At 46.8% G+C, this 16256-nt stretch overlaps 1 protein-coding gene across 1 annotated transcript in view; it reads right to left on the bottom strand.

The window, feature by feature from the left end:
- Positions 1-11719, bottom strand: part of GLP1R (glucagon like peptide 1 receptor) — an 85267-nt gene extending 73548 nt beyond the window's left edge. The window contains exons 1-3 of the mRNA XM_086461910.1: positions 11230-11719; positions 10958-11126; positions 1060-1171 (exon numbers count right to left, since the gene is read on the bottom strand). Coding sequence (XP_086318036.1) covers positions 1060-1171; positions 10958-11126; positions 11230-11719 — 771 coding nt within the window. The remainder of the gene's footprint in view (positions 1-1059; positions 1172-10957; positions 11127-11229) is intronic.
- Between the last annotated feature and the right edge of the window lie 4537 nt (positions 11720-16256).

Raw genomic sequence — 16256 nt, 5'->3', positions numbered from 1 at the left:
ACACAAGGGACAGACACAAAGGAAACTAATTATTGAAAGCTTGAGCAAGTAGAAAGTTAACCTCGTGAACTATGAAGGATGTTTACATTAGCTCTGTCCTCTCAATATTACAGCTTTTAATCTTCGCAAGTAGTACGTGTAGCACCGACAGCTTAGTTTGTTATTAAGTGCCTGGCTCTAAAGAGTATACTGTTTAACAGTACAAAGTCTCATCAAGATGTCTACCGTGCAGCTGTAACCCCTCCTCCCTCTGCAATCAGTTATACAGGAACTGAGAATATTTTCAGAAAAAACACAGCCCTTCAACCCCAACTCAATACAAAAAGGGATTCGTACTTTACAGCCTTCTGTAGCTATTACAGATATTTCCAAGACATCTATCATATTAATATCCAAGCACACAGACTTCATAATCTACATGCACACGGAAGACAGCTCATCACTACCACTCCTTCCTCAAAACAGGTATTCGGAAGGGGTCATCTCACCACATCAGCAGCATGCACATGTGGGCATCCTACCTTGTTATTAATAGTGACAGTGACAACTGCTCCTACTTTTATGCAAAATGCAAGACAACACTGCAACCTATTTCCCTATTCAATAATTAAACCATACACCCACAGGAATGTTAATCACTTAACTTTATCTCCCTAAAATGTAGAGTACAAGATATTCAAAGTTTGCAACTTTAACTCTTTCTGTGTAAGATAGTAAAGGAAAAAAGCAAACACACCCTCAAGCTGGACATATCTTGTCATCTATCAGCCACAAGATGTTCCACCAGACTTGCACAGGGGCACAGAGACACATTTAAGGTAAATCTTGAGCCACCTCTTTCTTTTCTGACCTGACTATTCCATTCCCTCTTCCTAGAAGAAAGCCTTTATCTGCAAGCGCAGGCACTATATAAGATAAAAGAAAGCTCTAACAGAACAACAGCTTGTGAATGAGACAAGTTTCCTTGCCACCAACCACCACTGTCTTAGATGGCACTTCTCCCTTGATTGCTCAGACTAACGATGACTACTACAGCAACGTGGACAGTTTGTCACCCACCTTCTCTTCCCTTTCCCCAGGTACAGAAGTCAGAGCCTTGTCCCCAAAGAGGACTCCAACTACTTTTTGTAGCTGAACTTCCCACCCATCCTCACACAGAAATGTCAGTTTCCTGTTCAAAATAAGAAACATTTTATCCTGAACAGGTTTTGAAAGTGTTTCCCCACAAAAAAAAAAACACCCCAACAACCCTAAACACACAAACTAAAAACCCCATCCTATTCTCTTCCTTCTGGGAAAAGAAAGAGCATCCTGGTAGATCACCATAAAGGTCCAAACAAGAGACTGCTACTCACACTTGGAAAGCCTGTGACACCCTCTTGCCAAAACCAAGTAGAAGTAGAGAAAGCTGCCCCAACTCAAGGCTTCTTTCACTGAAGACTAAGTCTACATCTGTAACAGCTTACTCTAGAATTAATATGTAGGGGAAGAGATTAATCCACGTAATCATTTGCCCATTTCCCTGCTCATATAATGTTTCATTGCTGGTGCAATCACAAAGGTCTATTTGAGTACAATCAGAGGACTGCAAGTCTATCATATCATTATGAGACTTTTGCATCTTGAAAAAGTTTTCAATGGTGAAATACCACATGTAAACCCTGCTCCTGGATATTTAAGAAGGATGAGGGTGGCCGAGTGCAAAAGAAGGTAAGAGTGAGGAGCAAGATGAAAGCTTCCTTGAGTCATCTGAGGATGTCCCAACACTCATTTACCATAAGCAGCAAAGTAGTAGGAAAACTGGTTAGGAAATACAGAGCTCTTCAGCTGCTCAATGACTCATCAGCATGGATTCTATCCTACCACACACAAAAAATGTTTGGTTGGTTGGTTGTTTTTTTCCCCAACCACAGGGCCAGCTCTAGGTGGCCCTGCCTGAGCAGGGAGGTTGGACCAGATCACCCCAGAGGCTCCTTCCAACCTCAGCCATTCTGTGATTCCAGCCCCAAGACACCCATGTAGCCTAGACAACAAGTAAGAAACCAAGAAACCCAGTTGCAAGCGCCAGTTTTGTTTCCTGCAATTTACAATTGTCTCTACTATTGCAAGGCCATTAAGAGTTCAAACTACGAAGCTAACACACTTTTATCCTTACATCTTATTAGTAACAGAATCAGTTTTATTCTAGAAAGCTTTAATAACCTCATTCATTACCACCACGTGTCTTAATCCCCAAAGAGCAATGAACAAATTCAGAACATACTGAATTACTCTATAGATATCTTCTAATGTAAGTTTATCCTTTAACTAACAACAGCTGCCCCTTGGGAGTCCACAGGGACACGAGCTGAATGAGACTGACGACAGTTTTTGTGAAGTTTCCAGTGTCAACTGTCAGCTAAATTCAACTAACAAACAGGAGTGCTGAGATCTAGACTTAAAGCACATCTATCACAACACTCAATGTGTTGGAACTTAGTTTTCCAAAATCCTGTTTGAACAGGATGTTTCTGGCCACCTTTATACCTGAATATCTTCCATACCATCTCTGCAACATTTAGAGAAGTCATACGTATTAAGGATCTGGGGATTTTTGAAACAAGTCCACTACAAATCCATCTTAATGTATTTGATGTGCAATTTATAACTATGCAGTGTCACTGTAAATAGCATATAATAGCTGCCTGTCTTCTTTCTCCAGAGCATACCCTGCTTGCAGTGTCACCAAGTTTAAAAGGAATGGGATCTCTTTGCTAGAGCAATGCATTTCAAAAGGTATTTGATGAACTTTTCTTCATTAAGAAACAGTAATGAAAAGGGCAATAGATTAGAGGATACCACAGCATCTGACAAAAGCAGAGACCAATAGCTATTTTAAGTAATTCAGATCAAATATTATACATTTACTTTTCCCATCTCAAGGGATAAATAACAAAAGCTTTATTCATTGTGTATAACTAGCTTTGTCCAGCAGACAATTTTTATTTGGGCTGAATGGGACTGAATGAGGAAGATGGGGATTGACCCACCTGAGTGTCTCTTTTTGTAACCCGTGCACAGCCGTACCAATATCCACAACACTTTTAAAGGTGACTTACACGGAAGCACAGGGTTTTTTCCAGGGTCTGGCTCTTTCCACCACAGCAGTAGCACCTCTAGGAATATGGGGGCATATAAAGCATATAAATGTCTTCCTAGATGTTGTATTCCCTTCAAATTTCATGCTTCCTACCCAATTTCATACTGAAACAGAGGGAAGAATTCAAGTGCTGATGCCGAGATTCTCACCCTGTCCAAAAGGCACAGAGCTTGGATTTCCATCTACAAAACGCCTCAGCACAACAATCAGCCGGTAGAAGAGTCATGGCCTGCCATAAAGGCAACAGGTTTCTGGACTTCCCAAACCAGACAGGTACCTTGTCCCACCACCCTATTCCGGGTCCCAAGGGGCTCACTTGGAGTGATCGAATTGGGATGAGTAGAATTATTTATTACACAAAGTTGTAACTTGAATAGAGTATTCCGTAACTTATAAATCAAGTCTTTTGAGAGTTTCCTGCTTTTTCCCCTCCAATTCAGCATAAAGATGCCTGATGCCTGTCAATGCTTCTGTACACTCAGCCCTTCTGTATGTCAAAAAGTCTTACAGCAGCTCTTCAGTACGTTCTGTACAGCACTCTAGACACGTCAGCAGAGAAAAATAAGCTATCAATTTCCATCTTGAAGAAAATCTATGAAGAGGCTACAACATTGCCAGGAGTCTGTGTATGTCAGGAAACTAATCTTACACTAGAAGCCCACAGGTATCAGGCATGTCACTCTCCCAGTAGGTTTGAAGTACATTAATTACTACTTTTTTCACACCACAGCTTAGCAGTTACATTAACCCCCATACTTTAGAATTTCTACCAGGAACCTGCAAAACCAGAAAACTATACCAGAAATGTCCTCCAAAGAGAGCAAGGCTTCTGCCATTACTTTACCTGCAATCATTCTGAGTTAAGTCTCCTTTACAGGAGGCAACAAAAAAAATCTGCTGGGCTGCTGACAGCGCATACAGCACCCTGTACCCAGGATTTATCTTCACTCAACAAAAAGCTAAGAGGCAGATGAATACCACAAAAGGATAAGAGAGAAAAGTCAAGAGAAAGATAGTCCAATGTCTCCAACCCCTCCCCAAAGACAGAGCTTTAGAGATGAACTGCAGCATAGAATAAAACCTTTAGCCACATCCACCAAGGCTCCTGCCAACACGCACATCAAATACTTTCTCAAATGCTCTGTGCGTACGTGGTCTCAAATCTAACCCGAAACCAGAGTCTCTCCATCTAACTGATCACAGACCCTTTGTCCTTTCTCCTCTCCATTAAAAGCTGACTATGTCATCTTGAAAAAAACAAAAATTTGGTGATCTCTGCAATTGCAGGGACATACCATACCCTCTCACCTACTGTCCTCCTAGTGCCCCATACAGTGAGAGCAAATTTCAAAGAAAAAAAAAGTTCTACAACGCTATGGAAGGTCAGTTTCGTTCCAGGGTGGGTTCTTTCGGGTTTGGTTGTTGGTTTTTTTTTGAAGGTGGGGGCAGGTTTTGACATCCATCAAGGGAACAAAGTAATTCTCTGATTTTTTTGCTCTAAGAGAATCTTAGAGGACTGAGTCACACTTGCTGCAGTTGAGAAGCCATCTACTTGCTATCCCTCTACTCTTCCCCCGAGTCACACCCTACATTGTCACACAGTCCCATTACACTCATTTTAGGAGAGCTTTATTCAGATGCCAAGAGACTGAGCTGATGAAAGATGAGAAAAATGCAAAATTTAGATCGTAATCTGGTCACATTAAAAACAAACTCTTTGAAACTTAAGTTACAGAGTTGAGCTGCAATGAAACAATTGGAATATGCTTTGAGTAAAAAACAACCAAAATATTTCTCACATTTTAGAAGGAACCAATATATGAGGATGCATATAGCATCCAGGAGATGTTGGTCAATACCATGAGCAGTGTTGGTATCTATAGAGTAGAAAGGGAGTAGGAATATTAGCAAACAGAAGACAATTGTTTCCTGTAGGAAAGAAACACACAGAAGTTTGCAGCTAGCAGAATTCAGAGGAAAAGAAGGATGCTAGATATCCTGAAATATCCCAAGTCTGATTTTAAGAGGTGCAATCCACACACTCCTTGGGAAGGAGTCTTGATGATCAGAGCCCAGCAGACAGCATGGTAAACATCTTGGTTATGGCATCAGCTGCCATCCCTTAACTTGCTTCAACACACAAGACCTCCTCTCCAGTAGTCGGACTGCCTCACAAAGCACCACAGAAACACCCATTAGGAACAGCACCAGAGCACTCGGGAGGCGGCTCTTCTGGTAGCTGAGCTTCCCGTCTGCGTTTGGCTTGTCCACACCCAAGCACAAGTCACAGCCTAAACCACCCATGCTGCGGTGTAGGAGGACTGTTCCACAAGCTTCTGCCAAGCCCCAGAGATGTGTTCAGTGCAAAAGCCTCGGTGGCCACCTTTCTTTCCATTTAGAGCAGGATGTACACAAGGGCCCTGTTTTCCCTCCAGCTTTTCCCCTCAGGCTGGTCACAGAAGCGTCCTGCTTTACCTGATGCCAGGCCTTTTGGCATGGATCCATTTCCAGGCTGATGTGCTGAGCAGCACCAGAACTGCTGTCAGAGGGGTTACCAGAATGCCCCAGTCACAAATACAAGTCTTAAAAGCCAGGAGATTTCAGAGACTGTCCTATGCAGGTATGTCCATACGCACACCCCTCCTGTTCGCCCTGAAGACACCAAGTCTAGCAAATTTGCAAGGAACTGCTTCCTGGAAAAAAAAAAGGCAAACAGCAGTGCAGTTTTACAGAGGGGCAGGGGAAAAAAAATCAGTTGGAACAACAGCAAGGGGCATGAGTGGGCAAGCAGACAACACACGCCACATACAACAAAATTTAGATGGCGAGCTAACTCACACTGACTTGTCCTTTAAGGAAACAAAAGGTGGTGAAAAAGGCAGGACACCGAAAGAGCCACAAGCTTCCCAACTGTGCTCTAGGAGTTCATAGTCTAACATTTGCAGAAGGCTCTTCCACACAGATCTTTACTCTTTAGCTACTTCCAAGGCACAATCAGAAAGCCGCTTCGCTTTCTTGAACTTCTCCCGTAGTGCAGTATAGAAGGCATAGGAGTAGCAACAGAGCAAGGAAGACGGCCGCAGCAAACAACAGCTAAAACCACACATCAAGACAAGAATGTAGGTTTCAAAAGTTGTCCTGAAAGCACCAAGGAATGCACTGGGAGAGAGTCAGGGCAAGGCAGCGACAGGAGAATGCAGATGAGCTCAACGGACAGAAGAGCCTAAGACAGAAAAATACGGTAATTGGGAAAGCCAGCACAAAACAATTTAGAAAAAATATGGCGAGAGGATGAACTAACAATGAAGTGCAATCAATTGCAAGAAAAACAGCACTCGATACCAGACTGCACTAAGACGGCAATCCATTAACAATCAATTATAGTGAAACAGCAATAAGATGTAGTCAGTAAAATGACCCTCTGAAGGAACTATTCCTTTCCACACATATAAACTACAGTTTCCTCTACCCAGCTACCATTTTTCAATTTTCATCCACTAAATCAAGCCTCTATTCAATACATAGCTGTAGTGTTGATGAGACTACTCAGAAGCCATACTTGAACCTGGGGCAGAGGGTTGCTCACAAGGTTTTTCACCTACGCGTTTAGGAAAGAGACTCTTATGCTATCACATCTGCCCTTAGCAAGCTCTATCAATTCATTCACATCCATCAGAGGGCAGAGGTTGTTGCTTGTTTCTTTAAGACAACCATAAAGATTAAGGGAAGGCAACGGTGGAAATCCATTCATATCCTCCTCCACAAAGACCTGCCGCGGTGTATCCCAGGAACACCGTAAGGCTTACTGAAGTCCCCACAAAGCTGCAGGGAGTTTCCCTTTGTGTGGCCCCACATTCATGGCAGCAAGAGCAGCATCATCTGCTTTCCTTCAGCAGTGGGAGAGGTGGACTCTCCACACTTATGCTTAATCACAGATTATGCAACTTCGCCTGGAGATTCTCCTCCTGCCGGTGAAGATCGACACACATTTCATAAGCCCCTCTACGCTCACAGCAAAGGATCACCGGAACGCAGCAGACCATAGGCCACTGCGTTTGCCATCTATAAATACCAGTTTCCAATACTGAACAAAAAGAGGCATCGAAGAAAAGTATCAGCCACCAGCAGCAAACATATTGACCTATGGTAAGTTCAAACCTGCTGCACTTTGTACAAAACCATGACATTGGAAGGGGCTACCTTCCATTTGGCAAGCTAGAGATCCCTCGATACTGTTTATCCGATCCCTCTTCTGATAGGAGGCATTGGATGCAAGCGTTAAACTTGGTCTTTCCTTCAGTAGCTAGGTTTGGAAGATTTAATTAAAGGAGTTGCTGCCCAGTGTTTTAATTCAGCCTCACAAGAAAACAACATTGTAGGTCTTAAATAGAAGGTCTCTTATCTACTGAGCAGACAACTTTTTTCCATAGCAAAGGCATATCTGCTATTGTGTAAACTTACTTTTGTGGAGACAAACTAATAGGACTGATGCACTGCGCCAAGGAAACTGGAGCAGACAGCCTTGGCAGCAGTACATACACTGGTTTACCACGGAGAAAGAAGCACAAAAGCTTTTAATGAAAGAAGCCAAATGCAAAGATAATAGCTTTCATTTCACTACAGCATTGCAGGAGGAAACAATCAGTTTTCCAAAGGACTTCTCCAAGTTGTAAACTAACAAAGGCCCTGTGATTTCAGAGATAACAGCTCCTCCTGGATTGTCCTCTCCAGTAACTGGAGATCAATTAACAAAGTAAATTGAAGCTCAATTCAGTTTGACAGGCTAACAGAAACAGGATATGATACAAAACCTTTAAAAATCTGTTTTGACAGCCAGCAGACAACTGTTTATGCTTCGTATATCAGGCCCAGTTTCACTGAACTTTATTGCAGCTATAGAGCTACAACTTTTGGAGGGCAGGAGTTTTAGTTTTGCAAAGCTCCATCGCTTGGAGAATCTGAGTTTTTCTTCTCACAGATGAGCTGCACAGACTTCACTGCTGGCACAGCCACGAAACACGTCCTTCCATGCCCAGCTGTATCTGCCCACACTTTACCTCAAATGGTTTTTTTTGTCCAAACTCTTTCAGACTGCTGCCTAGTTCAGGGGGTGGGGTGCAGGGTGCAGTAATAGCAGTGGAAATATGGGGAAGGTAGAAAGATTTGACAACTGTTTCACTAACTTAAACTTGCCTGGACCAGACATCAGAACTTTAAAACAATGCCAAGGGCCAAGTCATTGTTCTGCTGTGTGAAATACTGTCCTGTGCTTTGGCCCTTGGAGATCAGACAGCCGAGGTCCCTTAATGAAATGTCATCCCTGGCCCCCCTCCCCCCCATACAGTTAGGTTTGGGATATTACAACAAGTAAATAAGTATCTTCTTTTTAGCTGGTATAATCAGGTTTGCTGTGTTAGACCATCTGGCTTTATAGCACATGCACAGTCACTAGCTTTATGAAGTTTCCAGAAAATTAGAGTTGTTTCTAAAAACAGCAAACAACAAAAACAACCCCACATTATTTTATGAATACATAAAGGTTTTAGTCATTCAGGGCAGCAATTTAATCTGTACTAATTTAGATGACTGTACTATTAAGTAATTCAAAGTTTTACACCATACTAATACAGTCATGGATTTAAGTAGCCTATAAATATTAAGTTTTTAAGAACCTGGCCATATTCCTGGGAAAGAAGTCCATTGCCTAGAAGCCAGCCAAGTATCCTTTGATAATAACTACAGCAAGGTGGCACAATGTCAGACCTTGCCTGCCACCCTTTCCTCCACTGCTTTCTATACCACTGCCAGTACATGCTGCTGAGACTGGTCTAGCACATTTTGATTTTCAGAGTGCAGGCAACAAGAAAACCAGCTCTATGCAAGCTTTTGGGAACAGAAAATGGAGAAAGAAAAAGAATAACTCAGAACATGCGGCCAACCTAAGGATGGAGGGATTTTTTTGCCCAGGTAAAGAGCCCATTAATCCAGATGCAGTCCAACCCCCATCCTTGCTTCTGCATGGAGTCACTGGTTTCCAGGTCACTTTAGTTGTTTTCAGCCAAAACTCTACAGCTATTTTCTCACCCTAATGATTTTTAAAGAATATAAATCTTCAGGACAGTTGCCAGGAGCCTTAGTTCACTTCTCTCAATGTTAGGGCATGCAACAGAAGTCAAAGTCTGCATGATCCTGCAAGCCTGTGCTGGGACATTCAAACACACAGGGACTTCTGTGCTGGCAAGGGCAGAGCACAGCAGACTAACGAGGCATTCCCAACCACCCCCTCACACTGCATCTTCTCATCATGGCTTATCAGGATTCAAAGCTAACCCTCTCAGAGACAAATACCCAATTCCTAGATACCCACGGTTAAAGAAGCAGATGCTGCAGAACCAGAAGCAGCCACTGCAGGCTTCAGAAGGGCAAGCGAGGAGCAGTAACTACACATGCCCCTAACACCTGCAACCTAAGAAGTCCTGCTGACTGTTGGCTTGGAGAACGGACTAGAAACTGTACCTAAATAAGCCTGAGTAAGACAATAGTAACTGAAAGCACCAATAACATACACATACCTAAATACTCCTACGCTCCAATTAATTTTGATATTGATGCAAGTACTCTACTATTCCCGTACAAGAGTACTTCAGAAACAAGAACCAAGGAGAGCAAGAGATCTGTAACTTTCCCACTGAACTCAGCTGGTTGTACTTCCACCCAGGAGCCTGTACTACTCCCATTTTAGTCTGTGGAACAAAAGCACCAGGGTAGTCTGAAGAACAGACCCCCCCCAATGAAGAACTGTGCACAGCTCCTGCCTGCTCTTCACTGACCTTTAAACTACTTCAAGATTGTCTTACCAAACCTTTGTGCACAAGTGCTACATCGAAAACCAGGAGATGTAAAATGCAAAACCGAGAGAGAAGCGGATGGTAGGGAACCAGCGGCCAGCTGGGTGTCAGCGCTGGCAGCAGCGGGACGTCGCTGCTCACGGCCACGCAGGGAAAGGACACAGGCTTGTCATTAGTAACAAGGTTCTGCAATGCAGCCATGTGCTACCAGCTCCTGGTCATCTCAGTGCTCCAAATGCAGTAAGAAATATCTCGACATTTATTAAGCAATTCCCAGTCACCCTGCGTTGAAGACTACGGCAAGCAAGCACCTCCTCAAAAGCTCTGGACTTTTCTTCCCGCTATGCACATTCTCAGCTTTCTCTTCTCCCCCTTCCCTTTCTCATTTTGGGGGGGGGGGGGGGGGGGGCAGCAGAGGGAAGATCAGAGTAAAACAGTAGCCAAAGCACCAATAAAATACTTCCTCCCCTAACTCCGTGTCAAATCATTCTACCTTCCTCTCACACCTCTCCTGCCCATTTCAACCAGAAGACTTTGCAGCGATCACCTAGATTTTACTACCCACCACTGCCTCAGCAGTGCTATTTTCAGTTTGCTTCAAATATTACCTTTACGACTGCTCTGAACTGAGCCTGAGAAAGGGCTCCCGACAGCAAGTCCCACGCTTTGGTACACTTAAGACCGAGCAGAGCGTGTTGTACATTTTCTCAGCATAGAACAAGCACAATAACTGCTCGAGACAAGTTGTCTGGTAAGACCCTCTAGTGTCAGAAGAGGTTATAGAAGTACGCTTTCTCTTGCAAGACTGCAGTCAAAGGGTGACCACAATGTTGAGACCAGAGAAGCCCCTACCCGCAGCTCTGTGTCCAGCTAAGGGAGACCCCTTTGTTAGCAAAGGTACTTCACTTCGATTCTCTCCCTCGGGCAGCCCCATCACTGGTTTGCTCACTGGTACAAGCTCAAGCCTTACCCTGTCAAAGGACAAACACCTCCACAGATGGAGGGTCCTGAGCCTCTCTGGGCCCCCATTTCAGCACCTGAATCATCTTCACAATGATGACATTTTCCTGACTGGAATTTTCCCGACTGGAATTTTCCCTGATGCAACTTTGCCTGTTGCTCCTTTAAGGACCTCATGTCTGTAACAAGGAACAAAAAAGCCACAAAAAAACCCCAAACCCAGAAGCCAATACCCAAGACAACCCTACAGACTTAGACCTAGTTGGGAACTGAACCGATCACCTTCGCGCTGTTCTGTACAAACCAGTAACCTCAAAAACTTCCAGCAACGGAAAAGCAGCTGCACAGAGCAAACTCGGTCCATCATCCTCATCTTCACTGCCCCTTCCTTCACCGCTGCAGCCCCAGCCCGACCTTGCTCTCGGTGCTCTGTCCGTCCTTGCTCCCCCCACAGCAGCATCCCTCCTCCTCCTCCTCTCACCGGTCTCTTGCCCTCCCCTATCCCCAGCCCCACCAAACCGCAGTTCGCCTTCTCCATCCACCACCCCCTCCCCTCCATCCTCCCCATCCCTCTCCACACCAAACCCAACCCCGTCTCCCCACCCCACGCCCCAGCAGCCCCCTCCCTCCCCAGCCCGCCACCCCTCCGGCCTCCGCCCGGCACCGCCGGCAGCTCCTCCGCGCCCGCGGGTCCCGCCAAACGCGACCGAAACCCCGCGGCCCCACCTGTCCCGCCGGGCCGGGGCGGGAAAGCGCCGCCGCCACCCGCCATTTCGCTGAGGGGACCCGCGGGGGCAGACCCTCCCCCGCTCCCCCCACGGCACGACCCCTGCCCGACAGCACAACCCAGCGCGCTGCTGTCCCCGGGACACACACACACACACGACACGGGACGCGTTACCTCGGGGGGCAGCGGCCTTAAACCCGAACCGCCCCCGCGGGGCGCACCCGACGGGCGCTGGAGCCGCTGCCCGGGGACCCCCGCCCGCTCGTAGCGGGCACCCAGAAAGTGGCGCCTCCAACTTCCAGCGGGTCCGCCCGGCACCGCCGGCCGCGTTCCACTCCGCGGAAACCCTCGGGGGGTTAAAAAAAAACGGGGGGGGGGGGGAAGGGGGGGCGGCCCCGCAGCCGCCCGCCCCAGCGCCGACGGGGGCGGAATAACCTCGGGAGCGGGCAGCGGCGCGGGGGGGACCCGCCGGGCAATGGGGAAGGGGACGCAGGTGCAGGCGCTCAGCGCGGGCGCGCAAGTGGCGGGCGGAGGGCGCGGGCAGCGCCGCGGGACTCACCCGCCTGACGGGGAGGGACCTTCCCGCGGCCGCCAGCAGGAGCAGGAGGACGAAGCCGGTCGGCGCCGCCGGCGGGGAGAAGGGCATGTCCGGGGCGGCCCCGCCATGCGCGGGGGGCTCGGCGAGGCTCCGGCTCCCGCTCCCCGCGGAGGCTCCGCGGCGGGGGCCGGCAGCGCGGCGGCGGGGGCTCCGGCGGCCGCTTTTGTAGCGGCGGCGGAGGCGGGGCCGGGGCCGGCCCAGGTGCGGCGCGGCCCGGCCCGGTGCGGTGCGGCCCCGCCCGGCGGGGATGGGGTCCGCAGGGCGGAGGGGGGGGTCTCAGCGCCAAGGGCCGCTCCGGGGAGCGGGGGGGGAAAGGGAGGGGAAAAGAAAAAAGCCGAGAAAGCGCCTTGGCCATCCCGCCCCGCGCCTTTCCAACTGCTTTTGGGGGGATTTTACTCTGACTTTGTCCAGGCTTGGGCGCCTTGGTGGCCGTCGTGCTGTTGGTGACGTCCAAGTTTTATTAGTTCTTAATGACAGTAAATGCAATTACTCGTTTATAACATGAGCGCGCGGAGCTGCGTGTCAGATCGGAGCTCGGTTTCTAAGTTGAAGTCGGGGCACAGGTCGCTCCTAGCAGTGGTGTGATGTGTAAATTCGGAGGATTCAGAATACTTATTTGCCGAGCAAAAGAAGACTTTGAATCTACTCTGTACTAGATTCACGTTATCATCCTTATTTAGTCACTTTGCACTGACTAGGAAAGCTAAACGTTCACCAAATCCTGTGTCCTCGGTGAGATTATGCACCAGAAGCTGGAAGAGGAAAGCATACAGCACCTAACAGATTTAGAAGGAAAGCTCAAAATCGAACTGGAAACTGGGGGAAAGATTTCACATTGGTCTGTTAGATGCTGCTGGGCTATAAAGTTGTTAATAGCTTAAATATTAATGACATGTATTAATTTCAAATATAACACAGCATCAGGCTGATGCTTTGGGAATGTAACTAGTCACAGCATTGATGCTGTGAGTTCATGAAATCATTAAAGTCCTCAGCATGTGAATTGCCAGGACAGCAGTTCCATCTCAACAGCTGACTCCAGGCAGAAAGAATTTGCCGTGGTCGTTTGGTTGACTGAAGGCTGAAAATATATTTCCTTCAACTTTTCTACAGCGAGAGGAAACAAAGATTGAAGGGGAAAAAAAAATTACTCCCAAAGAGGAGAGAAAGAAAATACATTTTAAGTTGTTAAAACAGATGATCCCCAAACACCCCAAGTTAGCTGAAACCCCTATGTGTGTCTCAGGTGCTGGTTTTTATGTTGCTCATTAAGATTAATTTTTTTTACTATCCCAATAAAATAAATACTCTGTTCCTGTAGAATAATGACATCTGCTACAGACATTGCTGAAGACTTAGGGAACCGTGAGAAGGAATGAAGGGTGAAGGTCTAATGGAAAGAGTATGTTCAGGCACAGCAATGTCACCTGGAGCAAGGAAAAGATGCTGTGATTTTTAAAGAAATCGGCAATGCCCTGGATTTAAAAGATTTGAACCCGTACCTAACGTTTGCCTCAAAGGGATGAAGCTAATGAGCCAGGGAAAAGCCTGCCTGTTTTGACTGAATCTGTATTTGTGTGTGTGTGCTAGGACAAATTACACATACATACAAGAAGCTTCTGTAAAAACTACATTTCTGTTACCTGCAGTTATCACACACCCTTGAAGGAAGCAACCAGAGAGCATCTGCAGTACCAGACCGCTGAGGAGTGTGGCCAGGAAACCGAACAGCTGGCTGTTAACTGTTCTGTGTGGATGGACTCCCCTGAAAGGCTGAGAGGACCATGCCCAAGCCTGGTCCCCCCTTCACAGGAATGTTTGACCTGAAGCCCAACACCTGATCCCATTTGGAAGTGCCTATGGGCTGGCCTGACCTCCTGGCACCTGAAGACCCTGAATGTTACGTGTGCTTTCAAGAAACGAACAAAAACACGGAGCAACTGAGCAAAATATCCTCCAGCTTCCTTCAGGCCAGGCAACAGAAACCTTTACCGAAAGGGAAAGAAACCTCTTCCTCCTGGATAGCACCACCAGCCTTAGCAGTGCTGCTTCTCGCAGATCTCGACTGCTTTCTGCTGTTTCTGGTGAAGTTTTCCAGTTAGGACCTCTGCTCTCAAGATGACTGCGCGCAGCAGAGGGCCAGCTGCTTTTGCAAGAGCCTTGTAGGCATCTGTCTCTCTTGAGAAGTCTTATACGGGCTACGAGGGTGGTGTCTTGGGAAGGACAGTCTGATTTTTTGTCCTAAACAACCTGTTTTGCAGATTTAATGTCTGTGTCTTGAACAAACCTGGTTTACAGGGCAAGTTTTATGTATTAGCCCTAAAACCAGCCTGCTTTGCAGTACAGCCTGCTCCAGGGAGGGAAGAAGCCCTGCGAAGGTGGAGCCGTGCTCCCTCCTCGGAGATGAGAGCGTGGAGCGGTGTGCTCCCTTCAGAAGCTGTAGTTGGGGTGACCGATAATGGGGGGCTTCAGTTGGAGCAGCTCCTCAACCTCCCCTATCCAAAGGGACAAACCCTGCAGAAGAGGGGTGTTTCTGGACTCGGCGAGGTCCGCTCCCTTATCTATAGTGGACGGAATACCCTTGGAGACCCCCCAAAATGTTATATACTGTGCCCGCATCCTCATTAGCATGGAAAGTGAGAAGAGGAGGGGATAATGTGAACAAAACTCGTGAATATTAATTGAAAGGGACAATAAAAATACCAATAATCAAGACAAAGGCGTGCACCCGCCACTGAAGAACCAAAGATCAGACCAGACCTGCGAGACATCGCTGGACCCCAGCAGTGGTGATCTTTCTTTCTTTCTCACGCTTTTTTTTTTTCTCTCTCCATATTATTAGACAGAATTAGGGAAAACCGTACCTTCATCCGATCTGTGAAATGTTATTTTATCCAATCTGTGAAATATTACTACTATTATAGTGCATTGTTGATGCCAATCTACTGACCAAAGAGGGTTATTAACTCGCTACCTTTGCCGAGCAGAGGGTCTCTGCCGTGCAGAGGAAAACCCCTTTAAAAGGGAGGATACAAAAGATTCATCTACCCCAAAACCCACCGAGTGGGACGGGACATATGTATCACTTGGGAAGGAGAGGTATTACTTTGGAATAATTCTGTTTTCCGGAAGTAATCAAAGGTAACTCTTTAGGTATGATGATACCATACACTAGTGTTATCTACACGAATGTTTTTGGAGGGGAAAAAAAAAAGGATCAGAGTAAACGCTGAACAGGCACATTAAGAAGCTATTAGCAAATTTCAGAAGGCTGAACAAGTCCTTTTGACTTAAATTATTGAAATAAAAGAGGAATTCACTGTCCTGGTTTCAGCTGGGGCAGAGTTAACGTTGTTCCCAGTAGCTGGTCCAGCGCTGCGTTCTGGATTTAGTGTGGGAATAACGCCGATAACGCCCTGATGATGTAGCTGTCGCTAAGGAGCGCTTACCCGAAGTGAAGGGTTTCGGTTTCCCATGCTCTGCCAGCGAGCAGGTGCCCAAGAAGCTGGGAGGGAGCGTGGCCGGGACGGCGGACCCGAACCAGCCAAAGGCTGTTCCGTGCCACAGGAATTCCCGCTCGGTGTGACCGGGGGGAGTTGGCCGGGAGGGACGGGTCGCTGCTTGGCCAGCGGTCAGCCGGGGGGGAGCGGTTGCGTTGTGCATCACTTGTTTTGTATGTTCTATTATTATTATTATTATTATTATTGTTTTCCCTTTATTTTCTGTCCTATTAAACTGTCTTTATCCCAACCCATGAGTTTTCTCACTTTTACTCTTCCCATCCTCTCCCTCATCCCACTGGAGTAGGGGGTGAGCAAGCGGCCGTGCGGTGCTTAGTTGCCAGCTGGGGTTAAACCAAGACACTCATTTTCCTAGAGACGGAAAGGTGTTTGTCCAACAAATTCGGATCTTTGGTGGGGGGAAATACTGATGAAAGTTGTCTCTAACACCTGGCTCTGCTAGATTTTTGTTGTATTTACTCAT

Source organism: Leptosomus discolor, chromosome 2, assembly GCF_034619465.1.
Source record: "Leptosomus discolor isolate bLepDis1 chromosome 2, bLepDis1.hap2, whole genome shotgun sequence".
Taxonomy (NCBI): domain Eukaryota; kingdom Metazoa; phylum Chordata; class Aves; order Leptosomiformes; family Leptosomidae; genus Leptosomus; species Leptosomus discolor.
This window is presented reverse-complemented; position numbering and strand designations above follow the sequence as displayed.